At 41.4% G+C, this 23,703-nt stretch overlaps 2 protein-coding genes across 2 annotated transcripts in view; one reads left to right on the forward strand and one right to left on the reverse strand.

Moving 5' to 3' along the window:
* Nucleotides 1-2,759: 2,759 nt before the first annotated feature.
* On the reverse strand, nucleotides 2,760-13,626 carry LOC308310932 (uncharacterized protein). Its single transcript, XM_080757393.1, has 11 exons — nucleotides 13,385-13,626; nucleotides 12,168-12,289; nucleotides 11,977-12,069; nucleotides 7,505-9,534; nucleotides 7,281-7,372; nucleotides 6,808-6,871; nucleotides 6,409-6,634; nucleotides 5,634-6,014; nucleotides 5,355-5,451; nucleotides 4,830-4,916; nucleotides 2,760-3,659 (listed from the first exon to the last, which is right to left on the reverse strand). Exons 8-11 carry the CDS (start codon nucleotides 5,887-5,889, stop codon nucleotides 3,593-3,595), a joined length of 507 nt encoding a protein of 168 aa, XP_080613519.1. The 5' UTR covers nucleotides 5,890-6,014; nucleotides 6,409-6,634; nucleotides 6,808-6,871; nucleotides 7,281-7,372; nucleotides 7,505-9,534; nucleotides 11,977-12,069; nucleotides 12,168-12,289; nucleotides 13,385-13,626; the 3' UTR covers nucleotides 2,760-3,592.
* Nucleotides 13,627-13,885: 259 nt separating this feature from the next.
* Nucleotides 13,886-23,703, forward strand: part of gnptab (N-acetylglucosamine-1-phosphate transferase subunits alpha and beta) — a 41,158-nt gene continuing 31,340 nt past the window's right edge. The window contains exons 1-4 of the mRNA XM_080757344.1: nucleotides 13,886-14,169; nucleotides 18,291-18,376; nucleotides 19,137-19,256; nucleotides 20,829-20,879. Of these exons, the coding sequence (XP_080613470.1) occupies nucleotides 13,993-14,169; nucleotides 18,291-18,376; nucleotides 19,137-19,256; nucleotides 20,829-20,879 (434 nt within the window). The 5' untranslated portion in view covers nucleotides 13,886-13,992. The remainder of the gene's footprint in view (nucleotides 14,170-18,290; nucleotides 18,377-19,136; nucleotides 19,257-20,828; nucleotides 20,880-23,703) is intronic.

Raw genomic sequence — 23,703 nt, forward strand, 5'->3', positions numbered from 1 at the left:
GCTGCTGCGACCACTGGCACCCCCTAGTGGTCTGGATGGGCCTTGGGACCGCTGCTGTACTGTAGCACCCTCTGGTGGATGGGACCTGGAACTGCACCGATCACATTTTAGAGTTTACAACGTAGACATTTATCAGATGCTCTAAATGGGACACCTTCACCCTTTTTGCACAAAATATAATGTTAACGACGTTTAGAAGATTTAGAACACTTTCCTGGGGGTCTTTTTTAACAGGTTTGGCCGTTCGGGTTAGGTTTAGGGGGGTGCATACTCGGATCGTGACAAATCATCACAATGAACACAATATTTTGGGCCGATCAAATCATTAGAAAGAAGAAAATAAAGGCAGGAGACAACACTATTTGTTTTGTTTTTCTTCTTATAAATTATTTGATCGGCCCAAAACATTGTGTTCATTGTCATGATTTGGTCACGATCCGAGTTGGCTTTGTCCGCGGCGTAACCGTCTTTAAATAAATACTTTAAGAAAAGCCTATGGGACAAATGCATTGGGATTCATTTCCTGGGCCACTCGTCGTTCTGAAAGGGGGTGGGACTGCGACGCTCTATAGCAGAGCGACTTACAGCAAGCAAGAACAACACATGATGATACATCAGATACATGAAAGAGGAGTCTGCAAACGCGACGCGTTGTGAGCTTGTAGATCTGCTGCTTTCAGCATGCAACCAAGTGTAAAATGACTTATATATGGATATCTTGTCCACTAGTCCCTTCCTAGTGGATCTCTTGTCCACTAGTCCCTTCCTAGTGGATCTCTTGTCCACTAGTCCCTTCCTAACATTTTAGTCTAGTTTTTATTTGTTCAACTCAACTGAACTCAACTTTATATAGATGTTTAGTCTTAGTTTTAGTCATCATAGCTTAGTTTTAATTTAGTTTCCATTTAGTTTCCGTCAGTGAAAAAAGGTAGTCGACGGACCCTTTGTGTCATAGTTTCAGTCGACAGTGATAAATGGCAACACTTCAACAGTCAGCTGATTTCAACACTTCAGTGACGCACACGAGTGTCAGCCAGCTATGTACGATGTTTGTGTTGGTTCCTCTCCTCTCCATTCTAAATGCATTCCTCTCCTCTCCTCTCCAACCTGCACTATTAACATGTTTCACACAGATGTAATCTCTTTGCTAAATAGTTACTGTATCGGTTTCAAATCATTGTATCGTATCGCCATAACCACGTGTCGTGATATACGTATCGTATCGCTGTTAGAATGGATCGTTAAACCCCTAATTAACATATATGTTTTTATTGTTTTATTATTATTATTTATTATCTCAGAGGCAAATGTTGTTACTTTTACTCCACTAACAATGATTTGAAAACTTGAGTTACATAATTTAGTCACTTCGTAGATTTGTATCATTATTATTTAAAAAACACACTCTATAGCAACTTGAGCCCTAATACCATTTGAAAATAGCCGATCTACAAGCTCACAACACGTCGCATGATTATGAAGCATAATTAATTGATGTTAATTAATTACCTGATGCTGTCGTTGCGATGTGGACTCGATGGCAGCGACCACAGCACTGAGAGCACCATACGTACGCACGCACGCACGCACAGGGAACTATAGCCTGCATGTTAAATAAATACAACACACACACGTGCACGCACGCGCGCGCTCACACTGCAGCTTCCTTATTAAAACTGAAATGATTGATTGGTGTTTATTTGAAGAAGATGGTTTGCTCAACGGGTTCCAGTGAGGACAACGGGCGTTGGTTTTTAACGTGCGTCACATTTCTGTCACAATTATGAATCAATGGCATTCATTATATGACATTATAACCAACAACGTCGAGTCTGTGGGGGCTATGGGGCTGTAGCCCCCATGAAGAATTAAATAGCCCCTTTTAGCCCCCATGAAGATTTTCGTGGACATTTTATAATAACGTTACAGATTTTCTGGGAATTGACCCTCTGTGACTCTGTTCAGAGGTGTTAAAAGTACTCAAATGCTAATCAGGTTTCTTTTGTTTTCACCTAGCCACTAGCCAGGTATTATATGCCTACAGTACAGTGCCCATAGGCGGCGGGTGTGTAAGGCTAGGGAAGGCTTAGCCTTCCCAAAAATTATGCTGGGTATTTTTTTTAAATATATATAATATATGTGCGTAGCATTATATAGAAGGCTATTGTGTGTGTGTGTGTGTGTTGTTGCTGCTCCCTGGTGATCGGGTAGGTAGGCTATACAGCAACTGGCCTAATCAGCATATGATTGGCTACTATTGGTATGTCTGTAAACCTCGTCTGCTTCCAGTCGCTTCGTAGCAAACAGTAGCGCGTGCTGGTTTGTTTTGGGAAACAGCAAAACGCAAAATGTATTTTCCAAGGCAAAGATAAAGTAATTCAGAAGAAGAAGCTGTGACTCGGCTGTCAGAACTCCGCACCACCACCAGTGCCCGCACGGTTCACAGTTCACACCACTGCAGCAACACTGACACGTTCAGCGGAGTGACTGCTGTCTCTGTGCCGTCTGTGAAGAGCCATGAGCCGCGACTCCCGGGAGGGGCAGCAACACCGCCGGGTAATCTACAGACTATAGTGAGACTACACACTGACTCGAGAAAAGACCCATATCGTCCAAAATAGGCTAATCAGTCGTTGTCTGTGTATAGGCTAATTCATTGGTAAAAGTATGCTAAATAACTCATTTTTAGACCATTTGGGAAATAAATAAATCCGCGGCGGCGCGATCTAAGGGTAATGGACACATAACGGACACCCGGGTATAAATGCAATAATTTATTAACAAGAAAATAATGAATATTTACAGATATATGGCATCATGCATAAATTACAATCAACATGAAACATATTACTTTTATTACAAATTCTTTTGACTATGGCGTCTTCTCTCGTGTATCATCAGATGTCCGGCTCCATGCTCGCCTCTCCTTGGAGGCCAGTTGGGTCAAAACAAAGTATACCACATTGTGACAGCTGTAGTGAGTCTACAGTCCACCTGCCTGCTGGCAATATAGCCTGGTTGTGATATGTAGATGTGATTGATATTTTTTGTTTGTTTTTTTAAGTCATTCTATAACACAAAGTAATTGAATTTATTTTATGTATTAATTGTATTTTATATATTACTATGTTATTACTAATTTTATGTATAACTATATTACTAATTGTATTTATTTGATGTATTACTATGTTATTACTAATTTTACTTCATGCATTACAAATTGTATTTGTTTTATGTATTACTGTTATTACTAATTTTATTTTTTATGCATTTATTTATTTTATGTATTACTGTTATTACTAATTTTATGCATTACTATATTGATAATTTAATTTATTTTATGTATTATTGTCTATATTACTAATTATATTTATTTTATCCATTACTATGCCATTACTAATTTTATTTTATGTATTACTAATTTTAATTTACTTTTATTTTACTATTTTAATTTACTTTTATTTTACTATAATCTATTTTTTTATCGTTCGTTTTATCCATTTATTTATATTATTATCTAGTTATTTATATTGGTTTATTATTTTATTGTTTAGAGCCCTGATTGATCACATCTACATATCACCACTACCAGTCAGGATCTGAGTGACTCAGAACCCTGGTGACCTCCAGATGGAGCCACACAGGAGACCAGCAATGTCCTAAAGAAAAGAAAGAAATGCCCATTACTACTTTGTTCATAAAACAATATTGATTGAAATATTTATTAACAGTTTGCAGAATTACAGTACATGTCAAGCACAAACTCAATACAAAGACTGTTAACTGTAAGTGGACGACCCAATTAAGCATTACACTTGTTTACAAGAGGGTCCACCATGTTCAATTCATCAAAACATTTAGAGACGTACAAATAAGACACTTCTATATAGTCAAAGAACAGAACAGGAATTCATCATAAAGGAGGTAAAATAAACGTATACAGTGAGGGGAAAAAGGGAGTCAAGGGATTCACATGTCTTAATGACTGTTGGTAGGGCGTTCCACATTTTGGTGGCATAGGAGTGAAAATAATTTAGTCCCTCGTTTGTGCCGAATCTGGGTTGTACATGGTTCGTTGCACTTCCTCTGGTGTTGTGGGTGTGGACTTCGTTAACATAAAGGAAGTATCTAGACAGGTACATGGGTATCTTGGTGGTGTATCGAATCTTGTGGACCAGACCCATTGCAAGATGCTGTACTCTGTCGTCGACCCTAAGCCATTCCAGCCTGTCAAAGTGGGCAGGAGTGAGGTAGGTTCGGGGGGTGAGGCCAAGTAGGAGCCTGACCAGTTTGTTTTGGGAGGTCTGGAGCCTAGTTTTAAGGGCCTTTGAGGTGCTGTGGTACCAGGAGGTGCATGCATAGTCAAAGAAACCTTGTACGAGGGCTCCTGTTAAGGTCTTCAAGGTGTTTTTGTTGACCAGTGAGGAGATCCTGTAAAGGAATCTTGTTCTTTGGTTGACTTTTTTGATTACGTTGGTGGCCATTTTATCACCGGAAAGATTAGCCTCCAGGATGGAACCTAGGTAGGTAATTTCATCTTTACGTGTGATAACATTGTCACCAACTCTAACCAAGAAGCCATTTGCCTTGCTGAGATTACTATTAGATCCAAAGAGAATGGATTCAGTTTTTCCCAGGTGTAAAGATAGCTTGTTATCAGCGAGCCAGGTGCAGATTCTACCAAGTTCAGAGCTGAGGGCCTTTTCAACCTGCAGTTTGTTCCTGTCCGAGACTAGCAGTGCCGAGTCATCTGCGAACAGGAACAAGTTGCAGTCACAAGCTGATGTCATGTCATGATCATAGTGTGTGTGCGTGTGTTGTATAGTTACCTTGCTGTGATGTAACTCCAAAGGTGATCAGAAATAGTTGCTCCATCGGCTAAAAACGTGCTCTTCACCGGCATGATGATCTTGTTCCTAAAAAAAGTCTATAGTCAACCCTAACTGATTACAGAACATGATATAAAAAAAACACAACTAGAAGGATTTAGGCCTGTCACAATTACCTAATCGCCAAGTATTTGAGATACTTTTTTAGAGTCATAATCGTCTCCATGTTGAAAATGTTCATATATTGTCAAACATTTTAAAGAAATAATGCAAGTAACCGATCTACAAGCTCTAAATGTGTCACTTTGTAATTTACTTCTCTTTTTTTAGTGTATAAAGTTATTGAATTATGCCATGTGCAGCTTTTTGTTTACAAAGCCTACAAAAGCCAAAGTTTTATTTAGAATGTTAGTATGAAGCAATTAAATTGTTACTTGTAATTTATTTGAGCGACAATTAAAATCGGCCATTATAAAACCTTAAATTCTGACAGGCCTAAACAGGTTCCAGTGGCGTCTACCGAACCTTCTAGCTCCGTCCGAGCCTCCCAGCGACCCAGAAGTCCTCAGCGGAAACACCCAGGGAAAGCTTCGGATCTCGGGCATCGGCTGAGATCTCCATTCTAACAAAGAACGAAAGACACACAGCCCAAATTAGCTTTGCTGTGTGCGTGCGTGTCCTGTCACAACATACACATGCACTTACAGTAACGTTTAAGAATAGGGATCGACGAATTATCGGCAACGGACGATTATTGGCTTTTTACGAAGCCTAAAAAAGCCCTAACCCTAAAGCGGTTCGTACCGTTGAGTTCCTCACTGAGAAGGCCCAGGTCCGAAGTCCTCCAGCGTCTACCCAGATCTCCGTCCTCCCATCCATCCAGGCCCAGGTCCGAAGTCCTCCAGCGTCTACCCAGATCTCCGTCCTCCCATCCATCCAGGCCCAGGTCCGAAGTCCTCCAGCGTCTACCCAGATCTCCGTCCTCCGTCCTCCCATCCATCCAGGCCCAGGTCCGAAGTCCTCCAGCGTCTACCCAGATCTCCGTCCTCCGTCCTCCCATCCATCCAGGCCCAGGTCCGAAGTCCTCCAGCGTCTACCCAGATCTCCGTCCTCCGTCCTCCCATCCATGGACAGACCTGCAGATCTCCATCTCTAGAGGCTCCAGCTGTGTCTATGATCTCCATCCTGAGAGAGAAAGAAACCATTAGCTCTACAAGCTCACAACACGTTGCAGTGTGAGCTTGTAGATCTGCTATTTTTGCTGAACGGAATAGGGATGCTGGGGTTGAAGTGGTTAACAAAAGGGTCATTAAGACTTTGATTAGCTTGGAAAGCTGACAGACATTCAACCAGAGTGCCACTAGGAGGCATCAACACATGTACAGTCCTCAACATCTTTTGTAATTTGTATTCAAGTTGTTACAAAGACCAAGAGGCACGCTCATGATATGAGATATTGACTCTCAAACTATTGTGCAGATTTAGATTTATCCTAAAATATTTAAAACATTTGGATTACTGTAAATGATGCCATTCTTCGTACCATAACAGTACAAAAGCAGTTATCCATCCTACTCACAGCTCATCAGAGTCCTCTGAGGAAGCCCCCGGGGGGGGGGGGAGCTTTGGAACGGATCTCTGTCCAGGGAACATCAGATCGTCTATCGATATCTCCATTCTAAAAAGTAAAAATAAAACACACACACCAAATTAGCCTTTCTGTGTGTGTGTGTGTGTGTGTGTGTGTGTGTGTGCACTCCCTGTCCAGCAGCCGCGTTCCAGCGACGTCTACCGCGATCTTCATCCTAACAAAGAAAGATTGATTAGATTGACCAAGAGCCAGATATATATTCCATCCAGACAGTTGAGCTAACCATCCGGGCCACACTTAAATATTTAATTGCAATTTATTTGAGCGACAATAATCGTCCAGTAAAAAGAAACCTCATAATCGTGAAAGGCCTAGAGTGGTTCTTACTGTGCGGTTCCTCACCGGGCAGGCCCAGGTCCGAAGTCCTCCGGCATCTACACAGATCTCCGTCCTAAGAAAGAAAGAAATAAGGACTAAATTAGCTTTTGTTGAGCTGCATATTCAGAACCATTTAAACCCTCTATAGATTTGATAAAACAGACCGTTAAAGAGAGCATTTGGTATATGCTCCGATTTCACTCTACACAAATTGATTTGCCAAACATAGCAGATCTACAAGCTCACAACACGTTGCAATGCGGTGTGAGCTTGTAGATCTGCTAATTTGGCTGAACGCTCCCCCCCAGAATAGAGATGCTGGGGTTGAAGTGGTTTAAAAAAGTGTCATTAAGACTTTGATTAGCTTGGAGAGCTGACAGACATTCAACCAGTGACACTAGGAGGAATCATACTGCCATGCTATACTTCGTACCATAACAGTACAACAGATATCCATCCCAAAAAGAAATATTCCTACTCACAGCTCATCAGAAGTCCTCAGAGGATACCCCCGGGAGGGAAGCTTTGGAACGGATCTCTGTCCTTCCACGACGTCTACCACGACCCATCCACCCTAAGAAAGAAAGAAAGCCAGATATACATACATTGTGTCCTTTCACATCATACACAAAATGTATAGAGAACATTTAAAACAGAAGCCGACCATACCACTCGCAGTAATAGAAAAGTCTAAGTGGTTTCTTACTTTGAGCCGCCTTCAGAGCCCCCATGCAGATTCATCCATGGACAGCGAGAACTGCAGATGTCCACCTGTAGGGGCTCCGGTTGAGCCTCGCAGCATCTGGAAGGTAAACATGGTGGTTATAGTCTATGAATGGTTTGCACATCACTCACTTGTTGCTGCCAATAGGAATTTGTGATGTCTGTGTGGCGACAATTGCTGTGTGTCTGTTTTTTTATAATACATACAATTTATATAGCACTTTTCAAGGTACCCAAAGTTGCTTCACAAAACAGTAAAAACTAATTTATTTGAAAATAAACTAGATTAAAAAGGTTCAAAACTAGAATTTTTTGGCATGTTTGTGAAGCTTTTCGGTTCCACACCAGTAACTGCTGTTCAACACTAACAGCTACATCCACGACCTCCCTGCAACAACATCAATGAAGTATGGCTATGCAGACGACCCGAGTACTGTGTCCCAGTCTGGAGCCGTAGCTCTCATGTCAAGAAGCTGGATGCTGCCCTCAACACCGGATGGGCCACCCCAAACAAACTGCCTGCCTGTTCTCGCTGGAATCACTCCAACAGAGGTCAGACGAGAAGCAGCCCCGCTGGCCCTCACCGGGAAGGCACAGCTGAGTGAATCCCAGCCATCTCCTCCACAAGGTCGTCAGAGACACCACAGCACACGTGCCTCAAGTCACGGTGTCCTTTGCCACAACACACACACACACACACACACACACACACACTCCAAGTCACGGCAACCTTTGCCACAGCACACGTGCCTCAAGTCACTGTGCCCCTTTGCCACACAGGCCCAGGAACTGCTCCACACAACACCAGCTGACACCTCCAAGGCATCTTGGGTGAAGGCAAGACCAGTGGAATACATCGAGGACCCCAAATATGTTCTTTGCCAGCACCTCCCCTGCAAGGAGTGGACAACCCTCAAAGCAGAAGTGGGACATCTCGGACAGTGCCCACTGTGAATGCGAGGATCCACTACAGACTGTGGAACACGTAATGACCATTTGCCCCAAATACCGGCCACCGAATGGTGATCGTGGCTTAGGTGACCTAGACAATGACACATTGTACTGGCTTGCTGCAACAGAGCTGAAGTTCTATGGACATACGGCAGAAGATGTTTAAGAAACGCATTTTTTGTAATTTCTTCATTTTTTCGGCAAACCTTTGTGGCATTTAATTTATGGAACATGTGGATGTTTCTTTATTTATTGGTGAAGTTTTAGTGCCACTTGTGGCATTCTTTGAAATGTATTGACACGTTTGATATATGTTTTTGTTAGGGATGTCCGATATTATCGGCCGATAAAGGCATTCAAAATTAATAACCCTAACCCTTAATTTTACTTTATTTATTCTTTTACATTAAAAATATCTAGAAGCTCACAATACAATAAGACACATGTGAGCTTGTGAGAGATTAGATCATTTTAGATGAGACATTTTGCATAATGAGTAATTATTAATAATTACTTTTCGTATTTTAAGTACATTTTATACCAAAACCTTTGTACCTTTACTCGAGTACATGTTGAATTGTAACAGAGTATTTCTATATTGCAGTATTGCCTACTTTTATTTAAGTAAGAAGTTTGAGTTATGTTTCCACCACTGGAAAAAGCCTGCATATAATATATATCGGTATCTGTTGATATCGGCAATTAGGAGTTGGACAATATCCAACACGGACTGTCGGACATCCCTTGATTTGTGTGATTTTGTGCAGCTTGTTTGTTTGTTTTGTGAACGACCAAAGAGCACACCCAGTATGTATCACAAGGCTATTTCCACCAGTCAGGTGTACTTGTATCTACATCTCATAAGCGGCCATGAACTAGATATCACAATTTGACTTTGGCAGCAGCAAGAAACGACTGATATGCAAAGCTCTTCAGCCATGCTTCTCTCTATACAAACACTCATAATGTCCACATGGACATCTTAGCAGCCAAGATGGGGTGGTTCACACAGGAGACCAGGTTCAGTGTTCCAGCAGAATCTACGGTCATCTCCATCTACATCTAGAAAGAAAGAAAGACAGACATCAGAAGCTGACCATATCACTCACAGTAATAGAAACATTTTAAAGGGAACTCTGGCTAATAAGACAAATATTCCTTAACCGTTTCAGTGCTGTAAAGGGAGATTTACGTGGTTCGATTCCCAGTGCTTCAATGCGGGAACGGGAGATTTACGTTTACAGTATGTTTTTATTGATTACTTTCAATCGCCTTTCTACACACCCGAGCACTTTAGCTACTAGCACAGAACGGTAGCACAACACTCCGATCACCTGATCACAAAAAAAAAGAAAAAGATGCCTCTCCCCCCTCCCTTCCTGAAAACTCAGGACAGGAGGGGCTCAAATGCTCACTATCACACAATGGCGGCCCCCATTGCGAGCGTAGCTACTAGCTAGCCCTTAGCCAGATCACATTTCATGACATCCGATCGTATCTAGCTAGGCTTGCTGTTTCTCACCTACTGATACATGCAGGGGCATGTCCTGAGACATGCCCCTGGAGGGAGGAGGCGAGGGAGGAGGCGTCTTTGTGTAGACTCTGTTTCTCTCGGAACATGCTCGCTCGGACTTGTTGCCACTTGCCATAATGGATACCGCACGGATCTAAAGTCTGGTCTCCCTTCCTTCATCATCTCCGGGTGACGGCACGGTTATTTTGTTATGATGATCATGTCTTTACAACTAAGACGCACGCGCCGCTGTTCTGACTTTACAAGTCAGCAGCAACAACAACCTCGGCGAGCCAAGTTGGAACGATACACAGCGACAGATGGATAAATAATGACAATGCGTCTTCGCATCGTTCCATCTGACTGCCGGGGGTCTTGATCCGTCATCATCATAATCTTCATAAAAAAATAAACAAAACAGTGGTAACGTAGCCCCAAGATGTTCCAGTCCCAATGTCCCATATGCTCATTCTTTAGCTCATACAAACGCCATTTAGTCACAGACATTGACAGGCAGATATAAAAATGAACACAAATAATATCATATACATACTATACACTGAATGAAAGCCCTGAATGTCTACTTTTAGGAGGAAAACAATATACACATTGATCCCATGTACAGTTTGTCTAATTGTTTATTGAATGCAGCTTGCGGCCACCAGAGAGAACTTTAGAGAAAGCATGGACCTGAAGAACTATTATTCACAAAATAAGGCCTATAGCGACATGTACATACTATATACCGTATGAAACGGAAGAAGGGTGTGATTTTTATTATTATTACAGTATTAGTTTTTTTCTTATGAAAGCAGAGAGTCTTCCGTTTCATACGGTATATAGTATGTACATGTCGCTATAGGCCTTATTTTGTGAATAATAGTTCTTCAGGTCCATGCTTTCTCTAAAGTTCTCTCTGGTGGCCGCAAGCTGCATTCAATAAACAATTAGACAAACTGTACATGGGATCAATGTGTATTTGTTTTCCTCCTAAAAGTAGACATTCAGGGCTTTCATTCAGTGTATAGTATGTATATGATATTATTTGTGTTCATTTTTATATCTGTCTGTCAACTTCAAGCCTCCATATCTCTGTTGTTTTTTTTCACGAGCAGCGTGCAGGCAAAAGCAGGTGTTAGAAAAAGGTCAATATCTCCAGAATGGAAGATGGTAGAATCATAAATTGAAGTGGACAAGTTAGGCTTTCTTTTGATTTATGCGGTGTGATTCTCGCTATAAGAGGCCCCTCGCTGTGGGCCCCTAAAAAAGTTCAAAAGTCCATAGAATCGCTCAGCATTGATCGGGCCTGCAGCCCACAGCCCCCCAGCACTCAAAGTGTTAACATTATACTTGCCATCTATAACTAAAATTGTAAAATATAAACCAGTTAAATATTTTATTTCTTTCATATAATCTTTTACTACATAGAAACTGTTCCCGTCGCAGGTTATGATGTCCATGTGTGGTCCAGCGCTATGGAATGCACTTGCTAATAAAAAGTACTTAAAATATTGCTTTGATGCTTATATCAATTAAGCTGTTTTTGTATTAGCAAACACACGGACAGGCCTCTTTCATACTGGAGTAGCCTAATTCATCCGCTTCATTTACAGACATCAGTAAAACGTGACGTGACGTCCGTATTTAGAATACAACAGCAGCGCTTATTTTCCAGATCCAAACTTAGCGTTGCACAAAGCTTGCTTAATAACGACATCAATTAATTCCAATCCACATTAAATGTCGCGCTCTGCGCGTTCATTCATCCGTATATGGTATAGCTCATTTCATTAGCTTCAATAGCGTGACACATCCATTATGGTTAGATCCTTCCAATCGATCCAATTTCAATACTTGTGTCCGTATCAGAGTAAAGACTTCAACTTGAATGTAGAGCCAATATGCCTTTCTTTCTTTTATCACCAGAGATATACGGTTTAACAACGTGCTCACACTTTGGGACTAGGGCGTCTTAATTGTTGTTTACTCACTTGTAGTTTGTCACTCCCTCCATGAACGAGTCAGTCGTTTCTGTTTACTGATGATTTTATTGAGCTCTCACTCTCAATAGACCAACGTCAAAACTGATGAACACAATGAATAAACAACGATCAGTACATGAACAAACTTAAGCACATAAACATAACGAACATGACAATATAATGCATACACATGGATTTACCTCACTGGCTGCATAAGGGGAATGAAGGGTATAACTGCTCCCAAACCATCTTTATCCGTGGCAGAAATATGACACCGTTCCAACTGATCTCAAAATTTCTCCAAAGTGATGACCGTGATAAACTGTAACAAAAACATAATATACTTTTAAATACAATGAAATATGAATGTCTTTGTCAGTCCTGATGTCCGTATTATTATAAAGAAACACAATATGTACAAACACAATGAAATGTAAACAAATACAATAGCAATAAAACCTTTACAGAAACAAAACAATTGGGAACGTACCGTATGCGCCTTCTGTACAGATTAATTAGGAGTTCAGTTAAGTTCTTTCATATTATTTTCTTTCTCTTATATTATCTTATTCATGTCAGACTGACATGAGAGAGAGCTCCTCTCTGCAGCTCTGCTCTGTTCTGATCTGACATGCCCAAGACCCACAGGTGCTTTAAATAGGTAATCAGAGCAGGTGAGCCCAATTCCACCTGCCCAGGAACCAGACAGACCACAAAATAGAGCACAGTAGATGGCACTATCACCATGCATTTACCTATGTACCCAAATAACATACCTATAAAGTTCACATATACATTTTTGAAAGGTATAAGCAATAAAATAGAAATAGAAAGGTACAAAATCCCATTGCTGGGACAGTTACAAAGGGAATGGAATGACAGGAAACCCATATGAACAACAACAAACGTCAAACTGTAACAAAAACAAATCGCATCAATTAAACTCATATACAAATCAAACATACACCTTAAATGTTGACAAAGAACGTAAAACATTGGTTCAGAAACAAACAAACAAACCTTGGTTAATGACACGCTTCTCTCAAACAATTCATGTCCTTCCGTCTACACGGAGGCTTGACAAACAATGTTGTGAGCCATCGCTGGTTCAACACCAAATAAGGACATGGCACCGGACGTGACGCAATTCCAAATTACCTTTCCCAATATAATGTGAAATAAAACAAAATAATGACAGAAACATATTTCTGGCAGCCAAATAGTTGTTTGTCGATGGTGATTGCTGATGAGTGACTGCAAAAGGTTGATATTCTGGTAGGAGTTTGTGTCGTGTGAGTGTAATAATGGTTTCAAAATAAACGGGGCAAACAAAACAAGAACAGGCTCTCCAGACAAACTAAATAAAGGTCTCAAAAAACAGACGAGCGCAGGGTTCAATAAACAAATAATAAAGTACTTTTCTTTCTTTCTTTCCTTTCTTGTTTGTGCGTTGCGTGCGAGCTGTGTCTCTGCTCCGCTCGGCCGCGACAGTCCCCAATCAATCTTGTGGACCAGACCCATTGCAAGGTGCTGTTCTGTACTCTGTCGTCGACCCTAAGCCATTCCAGCCTGTCAAAGTGGGCAGGGGTGAGGTGGGTTCGGGGAGTGAGGGCCATGTAGCCTATAGTAGCCTGACCAGTTTGTTTTGGGAAGTCTGGAGCCTAGTTTTCCAGATACATTGACCAATAACTTTACTGTAACAAGGAATTCTCCTCGCCTGCAGAGAGCGGTGAAGAGCTGCTGTACAGACAAGAGGGGGCGGAGGAGAGGAGGAGGATTTGTCCTAGGGAGGAAGTAGGAAGAAGGAAGTGTGTGTGTGTGTGTGTGTGTGTGTGTGTGTGTGTGTGTGTGTGTGAGTCAGATAGCTAGTGTGTGACTGGCTGCTGTATCGTCAGCTGACATTAAACAACACAACGAGACAAAACATGGTGGTGACTACACCGAAGCAGCAGCATATGTTGTCCCCCCGTTGTTAAATTAACCGACTGCATTCGCTGTTGTTACTATTTCAAACTTCATGAATGAATGCGCTATTATGCCGCGGGGAGGAGGAGGTCCACACGAGCCATCATGGTGATCATCAACTCCGCGCTCAAGCTGTTGCAGAGGCAGACCTACACCTGCCTGTCTCACCGCTATGGACTGTACATCTGCTTCGGAGGACTGGTGCTCATGATAGTGTCCGCCTTCCAGTTTGGAGAGGTGAGAAATCCCATGTTATTGTCATGATAATTAAATGTACACGTATACGTTGTTCCATTTGTACAACCCACCCAGCGTTAAGAGGGGCTCTATAGTGGCGATTGGACCTCTAGTCAGTGTGTTATGGTAACAATGTCTGAGATGTGTACAACATATTGAACCAAATGGACCCACAAGCACAAGGGTCTCTTTCTGGGTCGTGAGATTCTATACAAATGTAAATGTCTTCTAAATAGTCTACTTGCCAGCCCATAGAGCCACATTGTGAACCCGGACATATTGAGTACACCAATGTTTTATGTTAGAAATGTTGAGTATTTTTATCCCCAGCATGTAGAAACTGCCGGATGCTAACTATGTGTGACCATACCATTAACAACCTATAGAAGGCAAAACAAATGCTAATTTTCATCATGCTTTATGTAGCATTTGACATGTCAAACTAGGAGGGTTTCTTGATGCTGGTTTTACAAAAAAAATAACTAATTGGGCTAAAAAGGGCCCAAAATAACTAAAACTGTTTTTAGCCCAAGGAGTGTTTTTGTGCAAAACTAATGCTTGGAATGGATTCAGCATCATGAGAACCCAATAGTTTGACACGTCACATGCTACATAAAGCATGATGAAATGTTGTTTGTTTGTTTCAGTTTGTTAAGGACCCCCAAACATTATGTATTGGACCGTGGACCCCCATCTCAAAATAATGTATTTTCCAGGGACCCCCCCCCCCCCCAGAAGCAAAGATTTAGCAGATCTACAAACTCATAGTGCGTCCCTAGCTCTGGTCCATAGCTCTAATGCCGTCAACGGCAGTAAGGCTATGGACCAGAGCTAGTGCGTTTCATTGATTGATTGAAGTATTTATTAACAGAATTAGAGTACATTAATTTCAAGCACAACTCAATATAAAACTGACACCATAAAGCAGTACACTTGTTTACAATAGGGTGCACCATGTTCATTTCATCATATATGAGCTTGTAGAACTGCTATCTTTGAATAGCTAAAGTATAAAATAATGGTTAATTGTGTGGGGGGGGGGGGGTCCTATCATCCTAGCTTGCTTAGCAGACGTCACAAGGGTCTAGGAGGGTCCATTTTTTTGGGCCCCCAGGGTGAGGGGTCAATTTGCTATGGTCCAATCACAGCTACGCATAACATGGGTTAGACCAGAGCCATCTAATAGAAGAGTTGCGATAGACTTCGATGCATTCTGTAACGAGACGAGAGGAGGACGAGAGGAGCAGGAAATGATTCCCCGTTCATTTCCCCCATAAGGCTTTTCAAAAACATATTTATTTAAAGACGTTTACATTTTCATGACAACAAACACAATGTTTTGGGGCCGATCGGACGAGAGGAGCAGGAAATGATTCCCCGTTCATTTTCCCCATAAGGCTTTTCAAAAACATATTTATTTAAAGACGTTTACATTTTCATGACAACAAACACAATGTTTTGGGGCCGGTCAGATAATTAGAAAGAAGGGGAAAAAAAGGCAGGGTACAAACACGTTTAGTTTTGTTTTACTAATCATTTGATCGTCCTCAAAACATTGTGTTTATTGTCATGATTTGTCACAAGCCGAGTTGGCTTTGTCCCGCGTGGCGTGAACGTCTTTAAATAAATACTTTTTGAAAAGTCTATGGGGAAAATGAATGGGGAATTCTTTTCCGGTTCTCTCCACGTCATGAAAGGGGGCGGGACTGCGACACTATAGTTTTCCTATATGATAAAACCATTGTTTTAAAAATCACCCGTGTGTGAAGTGAGGGGCACTCTTATCTATATGGACATCACCCGTGTGTGAAGTGAGGGGCACTCTTATCTATATGGACATCACCCATGTGTGTGAACTTTACCCTTTCATTGTAAATGGCAAATATTGAGATGTGTGGACTGGGGACGCGTCTCAACACACCCCTCCCCTCAAGGGCCAGATTCGGCACAAACGAAGGACTAAATTATTTTCGCTCCTATGCCACCAAAATGTGGAACGCCCTACCAACAGTCATTAAGACAATAAAGACATGTGAATCCCTTGACTCCTTCAAAACCTCCTCTCAAAGGGCACCTACGGCTACGACGGCTGCAATTAGAAACTGGGCCCCGTAAAATCTGAATCCCCCCCCACCCCCTTTTCTATTCCCTTTTTACCTCCTTTATGATGAATTCCTGTTCTGTTCTTTAACTACATAGAAGTGTCTATTTGTACGTCTCTAAATGTTTTGATGAATTGAACATGGTGTACCCTCTTGTAAACAAGTGTAATGCTTAATTGGGTCGTCCACTCACAGTTAACAGTCTTTGTATTGAGTTTGTGCTTTGTGAAATGTACTGTAATTCTGTGCAAACTGTTAATAAATATATCAATCAATCAATCAAAAAGGGGAACGCCCACAACAGGCCAAAAGCAGAATGGCTTCTTCACTGAGTTTTCAACACACCCCCCCCCCCCCCCCCCCCGAGCTGCAAATGATTATGGCAACAGTCAGTTGACATAAGAACTAGTTGTCCTGTGTACACACACACACACACACACACACACACACATAAACACAGTCACACACACATACACACAGGTATATATAATTTGCTGTCGGGCAGAAATATCTTATCTCGATTTCGTTTTGTGTTTTTTCATTCATTTGAAGCCTTGAATGGGGATATTTTTTTAGAAAATGCATTTTACAATGCTGTGATTCCTGCTGATATATTTGTCAATCAACATAGTTTGAATCAAAACTGTTCTTCTTGTACACATTTTGAAAATGGAAGCATTACATGTAGTCTATATCTGTTGCCAGAACCTTAATAAAAATAAATACCTAATTAACAATAACAGAAAATGCTTTTGAGCAGATTATGTTTTTTTTGTTTTACAAACATTATGATATGAAATACTTTTTTTATGAAACAAAATGAAAGAAAAAATAAACAAGACAAAAAAGAGAGAGAAACCCCTTAACCCTCCCACCCATACTGCTCAGTATACTGTATATAATAAGATACCCACACTGCATACTGTATATAATAAGATGATAGAAAGCTCATGGAAAACATCTGAAAAGAAAATGGCGTACAGTCCATACCATATCAATGGTATCCTGTCTATTAATCGTTTCAACTCAGGTAATAATGGACAGGGGGCAGCCGAACCTTATCAAACTGTCTCTCCCTGTTTCTCAGGAAATACCTTATTCTCTCAAGATGAAGTGTACTATAGTCATTTCATTAAACAAATAAAACCGTCTTAATGGGATTTATTTCATGTCATTGTTTGGTCTTTGTCTGGGCTGTGGTGTATTCAGTTATAACCTCTTTGTTTGGTCTTTGTCTGGGCTGTGGTGTATTCATTTATAACCTCTTTGTTTGGTCTTTGTCTGGGCTGTGGTGTATTCATTTATAACCTCTTTGTTTGGTCTTTGTCTGGGCTGTGGTGTATTCATTTATAACCTCTTTGTTTGGTCTTTGTCTGGGCTGTGGTGTATTCATTTATAACCTCATTGTTTGGTCTTTGTCTGGGCTGTGGTGTATTCATTTATAACCTCATTGTTTGGTCTTTGTCTGGGCTGTGGTGTATTCATTTATAACCTCTTTGTTTGGTCTTTGTCTGGGCTGTGGTGTATTCATTTATAACCTCTTTGTTTGGTCTTTGTCTGGGCTGTGGTGTATTCATTTATAACCTCTTTGTTGGTCTTTGTCTGGGCTGTGGTGTATTCATTTATAACCTCTTTGTTTGGTCTTTGTCTGGGCTGTGGTGTATTCATTTATAACCTCATTGTTTGGTCTTTGTCTGGGCTGTGGTGTATTCAGTTATAACCTCTTTGTTTGGTCTTTGTCTGGGCTGTGGTGTATTCATTTATAACCTCTTTGTTTGGTCTTTGTCTGGGCTGTGGTGTATTCATTTATAACCTCTTTGTTTGGTCTTTGTCTGGGCTGTGGTGTATTCATTTATAACCTCTTTGTTTGGTCTTTGTCTGGGCTGTGGTGTATTCATTTATAACCTCTTTGTTTGGTCTTTGTCTGGGCTGTGGTGTATTCATTTATAACCTCTTTGTTTGGTCTTTGTCTGGGCTGTGGTGTATTCATTTATAACCTCTTTGTTTGATGGAACACAGGTGTTGGTGGAATGGAGCCGCGATCAGTACCACGTGTTGTTTGACTCCTACAGAGACAATGTTGGTGGCAAATCATTCCAAAGCAGGTAAGAGTTCTCTTATTATTATTATTAACCACTTCATCCATTTAGGATTAAATCCTTACGGTTTTCTGAAATACCTCATGTTTCTGTATCAGTGGTGCTCAATATTTCATGTCAAGGACCCCAAAAAATGTATTGTTATTTGCCACCGACCCCCATCTGAAAATATGTTGTTCCAGGAAACCCCTCAGAAGCAAAGAGTTGAGTTAAAAACGTTGGCTCTGAAAAAAATATACATTAATATAATATAGTCAGAATATACATACCGTATACGTGCCTACAGACGTGGTGTGTTCTTGTTGTAGGCGGTGCCTACCCATGCCCATAGACGATGTGTTCATGTGTTCTCTGTGCCCATAGGCTGTCTCCCCATGCCCATAGACGATGTGTTCATGTGTTCTCTGTGCCCATAGGCTGTGTCTCCCCATGCCCATAGACTGTTCTCTGTGCCCATAGGCTGTGTCTCCCCATGCCCATAGACTGTTCTCTGTGCCCATAGGCTGTGTCTCCCCATGCCCCCATAGACGTGGTGTTCTCTGTGCCCGTAGGCTGTGTCTCCCCATGCCCATAGACTGTTCTCTGTGCCCATAGGCTGTGTCTCCCCATGCCCATAGACTGTTCTCTGTGCCCATAGGCTGTGTCTCCCCATGCCCATAGACTGTTCTCTGTGCCCATAGGCTGTGTCTCCCCATGCCCATAGACTGTTCTCTGTGCCTATAGACTGTGTCTCCCCATGCCCATAGACTGTTCTCTGTGCCCATAGGCTGTGTCTCCCCATGCCCATAGACGTGGTTTACACCTGGGTGAACGGAACAGACACGGCTCTGCTGAAGGAACTGAAGGACGTCCGCCAGAGGCTGGAGGACGAGCAGAGAGCCCTGAGGTACTCCATGATAATAATAATAATAATATTGTTGACTGTTCTGATCCCGTTTAGTTCTGGAGAGTCCTAGAGAGGATCATGTTTCTGACACAGATTGTGTTATTATTATCAAGTTGAAAAACATTGATTTGACTAAAAGTGTCTATTTAACAAGCAGCAAATAAACACATTTTGACTTTGATAGACACAATGCCAAATGCATTAAATCTATTTTATTTTATTTACCACTTTCAAACTGTAAAAAAAATACTACAAGCTCATAAAACGTAGGAATGTTGTGCAGATCGGCTATTTTACAGCTACAGTTTTTCGGTAAACCAACGGAAAAACGCTGCTAAAAAAATCTGAAAACGCACTTTTTTAAATCTTTTTTTAAATTATTATTATTCTATGAGGACAATATCTAGACACCCTGACATGCTGACATGCTTGTCAGGTTAGGGAACGTAGGGTATGATCACAAGAAGAAATATAATCTGCAACGGCATAGAATAGAATGTTGCTGTTTCAAGAATATTCTTCAGGTTAAACTGAATGAAGGCTCATAGCCTGGTGAAGGCTCATAGCCTGGTGAAGGATCATAGCCTGGTGAAGTCTCATATAGCCGAAACACGCTGGATTTGGATTTAGCACCCCACTGAAAACCATTGCTGATGCGCAACCTATTTTTCTCATTTACATACGTCTGTGTGTCTGTCATTGTGCTTCACTGTTTGGTCATGTAAATGGCCAGTAATGTTAAACATAACATAATAAGTAGTTATGGTAGTCCCTCTGTCTGTTGTCTCGCGTACAGCCAGAGAATGAATTTAGATGTGTGGTGGTGACGTCTACATTCAATGATAGAACTGGGTGGAGACAATACGAGGACATTTAAAAATAACAATAACGGCATTACAGAACCAAAACTTTAGGGAGGTCTTTCATTTTGGGATGGTATCAGAATTGGTTTTCAAAGCAGTGGGTGAAAGTTTGTTAGCAGCCGTTCCTCCTGCATGCTGCATGCTGTTGTTGTTGTACGTATATTGAATTGAGACGTCAGTATGTGGAGATATGTGCTTGTCTTAGAGTACACTGACCAATAGCAGATAAAGGACATCATCCACCCAGATCAAGTAATTCAATACTTTGTGTAGGTGGTCTCGGTTCAAAGGTTGTAAGACGACGTTTAGCTTTCATTTATGAACTCGTGGTCAGTGTTTTCACTGGCATGAATTACTTGACTTTAGATCTGTAATTATGCATTTTGATTATGCATTTATGACTTTAGATCTGTAATTATGCATTCATAACTTTAGATCTGTAATTATGCATTTTGCGTGTCACGAATTGTAACCACTTGGGCTTCCCTATATTTTCCACAAATGGAAAGTTAAATTAATTGGAATATATTTGACAAAAATGTCAAAACATGGGTAATGGGTAGTTTAGGATTCTCCAAAATCAGGATTAGCATTGGAATATATACATATATATTGTATGTACAGCGCAACACAGTTATTGGTGATTGGTTGTACATTATCTTGGTAAAATGAATTAATATTTGTATTATTTTTGCTTCATTACCAATAGGGGGCGCTTGGGGAAGAATGCAAGCGATACAACTGAAGAGCCAAAAGACAGGTGAGTGGGAAAACTACAACAGATTGCATTCTGGGTGTTCATGAAACTACACGGAACCAGTGGTGGAAAGTGACTTAAGTAGATTTACTCAAGTACCGTACTTAACCCATTGGTGTTTTAAGTGTTATGTTATGCTTTAGCTATTGAAAAATAGCAGATCTACAAGCTCATAGCGCGGCACTGAGTGCCGTGCTACGAGCTGGTAGGTCTGCTATTTTTGAAAAATCGTGAAAATGCGGCACAAATCTCAGAGGGACATATTGTACTTTTACAACATCATCAATCACTGATCAATCACCGATCAATCACCGATCATGGGACATTGAAGCTAATAGAAACCGCAGGCTTTCTATCCCTGGAAAGTTAGCAAGCTATAATATATAAGTTATATAAGCTATAATATTTAAGTTGCCTTTCCTGTAAAAGTCTAGAGTCTAGAGGCCACAATGACGTGTACTGCAGATAAGATAAGACTAGTCCATTTAGACCGGAAATGCCTTATAAATCATGACAGTTTTCTGAAAAACCCATGTTTCTATGTCAGTGGTTCTATGTCAGTGGTTCTCACAGGGTTAAACCCATGTTTCTATGTCAGTGGTTCTCACAGGGTTAAACCCTATGTTTCTATGTCAGTGGTTCTCACAGGGTTAAACCCCATGTTTCTATGTCAGTGGTTCTCACAGGGTTAAACCCTATGTTTCTATGTCAGTGATTCTCACAGGGTTAAACCCCATGTTTCTATATCAGTGGTTCTCACATTTTCATGTCAAGGACCCCCAAAAAATATATGTATTTGGCCGCCGACCCCCATCATAAAATATGTTGTTCCAGGGACCCCCCCCCCCCCCCAGCAAAAGCAAAGATTCGAGTTAAAAAACGTTACAAAAGCCCTGAATGGGCTCGATACGATGGTTGGTTTTCACCTATAAACCAGGCGTATGCTCAGGCGCTTTAGACCAGTGGACAATCCTGGTCTCTAAACTGCCTCCCCCCGGCCAGCCGGGGCGCCTGATGGAGGGGAAAGGAACTGGTTGGAATAACGTGTTCCTTCCACGCGCTACGCTACGTCCAACCAGGGAAACTCCCCCCTGTCAGGTTGTAAAGGAGCAACTTGGACACTCAGGCATGAAGGGAGCATGAGTTCAAGTCCGTTGCTCTCCCCGGGTTGGCGGAGGGTGTGTAGAGCCCAGGATCACAGTAGATGATTGGCACAGGGGTGAACAGGGGTTACAAAATCGTGGGATAAAAAATATATTTAATAAAAAAAGAGCAGTGCAGGACATCAATGAAAGCAGTAGAATACAGCCACAGCCACACTGTCTATTGTCTTATTTAACCCATTCTGAACGGGAACCCATGTTGGTGTTACCATCATGTTATACTTTAGCTATTGAAAAATAGCAGATCTACAAGCTCATAGCGCGCCACCGAGTGGCGCGCTACGAGCTTGTAGGTCTGCTATTTTTGAAAAAAATAGAAGAACGACTGACATTTTTAGAATCTGATCTCAGGTCAGAATGGGTTAATCAGACCAGTGTGTGTCCAGTGGAAACCTCGTATGAATCTAATCTCAGGTCAGAATGGGTTAATGAAGCACCGTTTCGGTCCAAAGGCACCGAAACGGTTTAGTATAACATAATGCGTAAAACACCACAATGGGTTCATGTCAACTAACTCCACACCAGCACCAACACCAGAGGGAGCTCAACAAACCATGTGCAGCCCAGATTCGGCACAAACAAGGGACTAAATTCATTTCGCTCCTATATGCCACCAAAAATGTGGAACGCCCTACCAACTGTCATTAAGACATGCAGGGCTTAAAGGATTTCATAGGGGTCATTTAATGGCATCAGTGTAGATTTGCAAAAAAGCATTTTCAGTCATGGGATTCTTTTTGGCTTTAAGCCCTGCACATGGGAATCCCTTGACTCCTTCAAAACCCGCTCTCAAAGGGCACCTATACGGACGGCTGTGATTAGAAACTGGCCTGCGTAAAATCTGAATCCCCCCCCACCCTTTCCCCCCCTCACTGTATATGTTTTCATTTCCCTTTTTTACCTCCTTTATGATGAATTACAGTTTTTTCCCGCTATGTAGAAGTGTCTATTTGTACGTCTCTAAATGTTTTGATGAATTGAACAAGGTGGACCCTCTTGTAAACAAGTCTAGTGCTTTATTGGGTCGTCCACTCACAGTTAACAGTCTTTGTATTGAGTTTGTGCTTGAAATGTACTGTAATTCAGCAAACTGTCAATAAATACTTCAATCAATCAAACCCCCCCACCAGATCTTTCATTCTGCCAGAGGGGAGAATGAAAGATCTGGTGGGGGGGGGGGGGGGGTTTACCCAGGCTAATTTGGTCTATCATTTCAGTTACATTTTAGTTTGTTTTGTAAAACACAGTTTCAGTTAGTTATCGGTTTTTTTCTTTTCCTTTTCTGTATCGTTTTAAGACAGTCAGTCACTCATATAATTATGATACAGTCTGTTTCTAGTGAAAATGTAACTAATTCAGCAGCAGTAACAACAATAGCGTTTTCTCTCAGTCAGTTGATTCTTCATATCCATATGAGTGAAGCGGCCGGGATGACACAGTTCTTTTCTTATATGAGACGATCTAAAATCCCCCATTGGGGAACCCGTGGACTTAGTGCCCTCTAGCGATATTGTGCTTCGGTGCTCTATAATAACACCGGTGCGTGCGTGTGGTCCCCTGCAGTGTGAAGCCAGAGTGCCTGCTGTCTCACTGCATCATAGTGTGTGTGTGTGTGTTCGGTCTCCTGCAGTGTGAAGCCAGAGTGCCTGCTGTCTCACTGCATC

Source organism: Protomyctophum bolini (genome assembly GCF_963924005.1).
Source record: "Protomyctophum bolini genome assembly, chromosome: 23".
NCBI classification, from domain to species: Eukaryota; Metazoa; Chordata; class Actinopteri; order Myctophiformes; family Myctophidae; genus Protomyctophum; species Protomyctophum bolini.

What these genes read in the sequence shown, in the direction of transcription:
- LOC308310932 (XM_080757393.1), bottom strand. Translation starts at nt 5,889, where the DNA reads ATGGGAGGACGGAGGACGGAGATCTGGGTAGACGCTGGAGGACTTCGG. An exon ending in GGCTCGGACGGAGCTAGAAG is followed by an intron (nt 4,917 to 5,354) that starts GTTCGGTAGACG and finishes GACTTTTTTTAG; the next exon opens with GAACAAGATCATCATGCCGG. An exon ending in TGGAGTTACATCACAGCAAG is followed by an intron (nt 3,660 to 4,829) that starts GTAACTATACAA and finishes TCTTTTCTTTAG; the next exon opens with GACATTGCTGGTCTCCTGTG.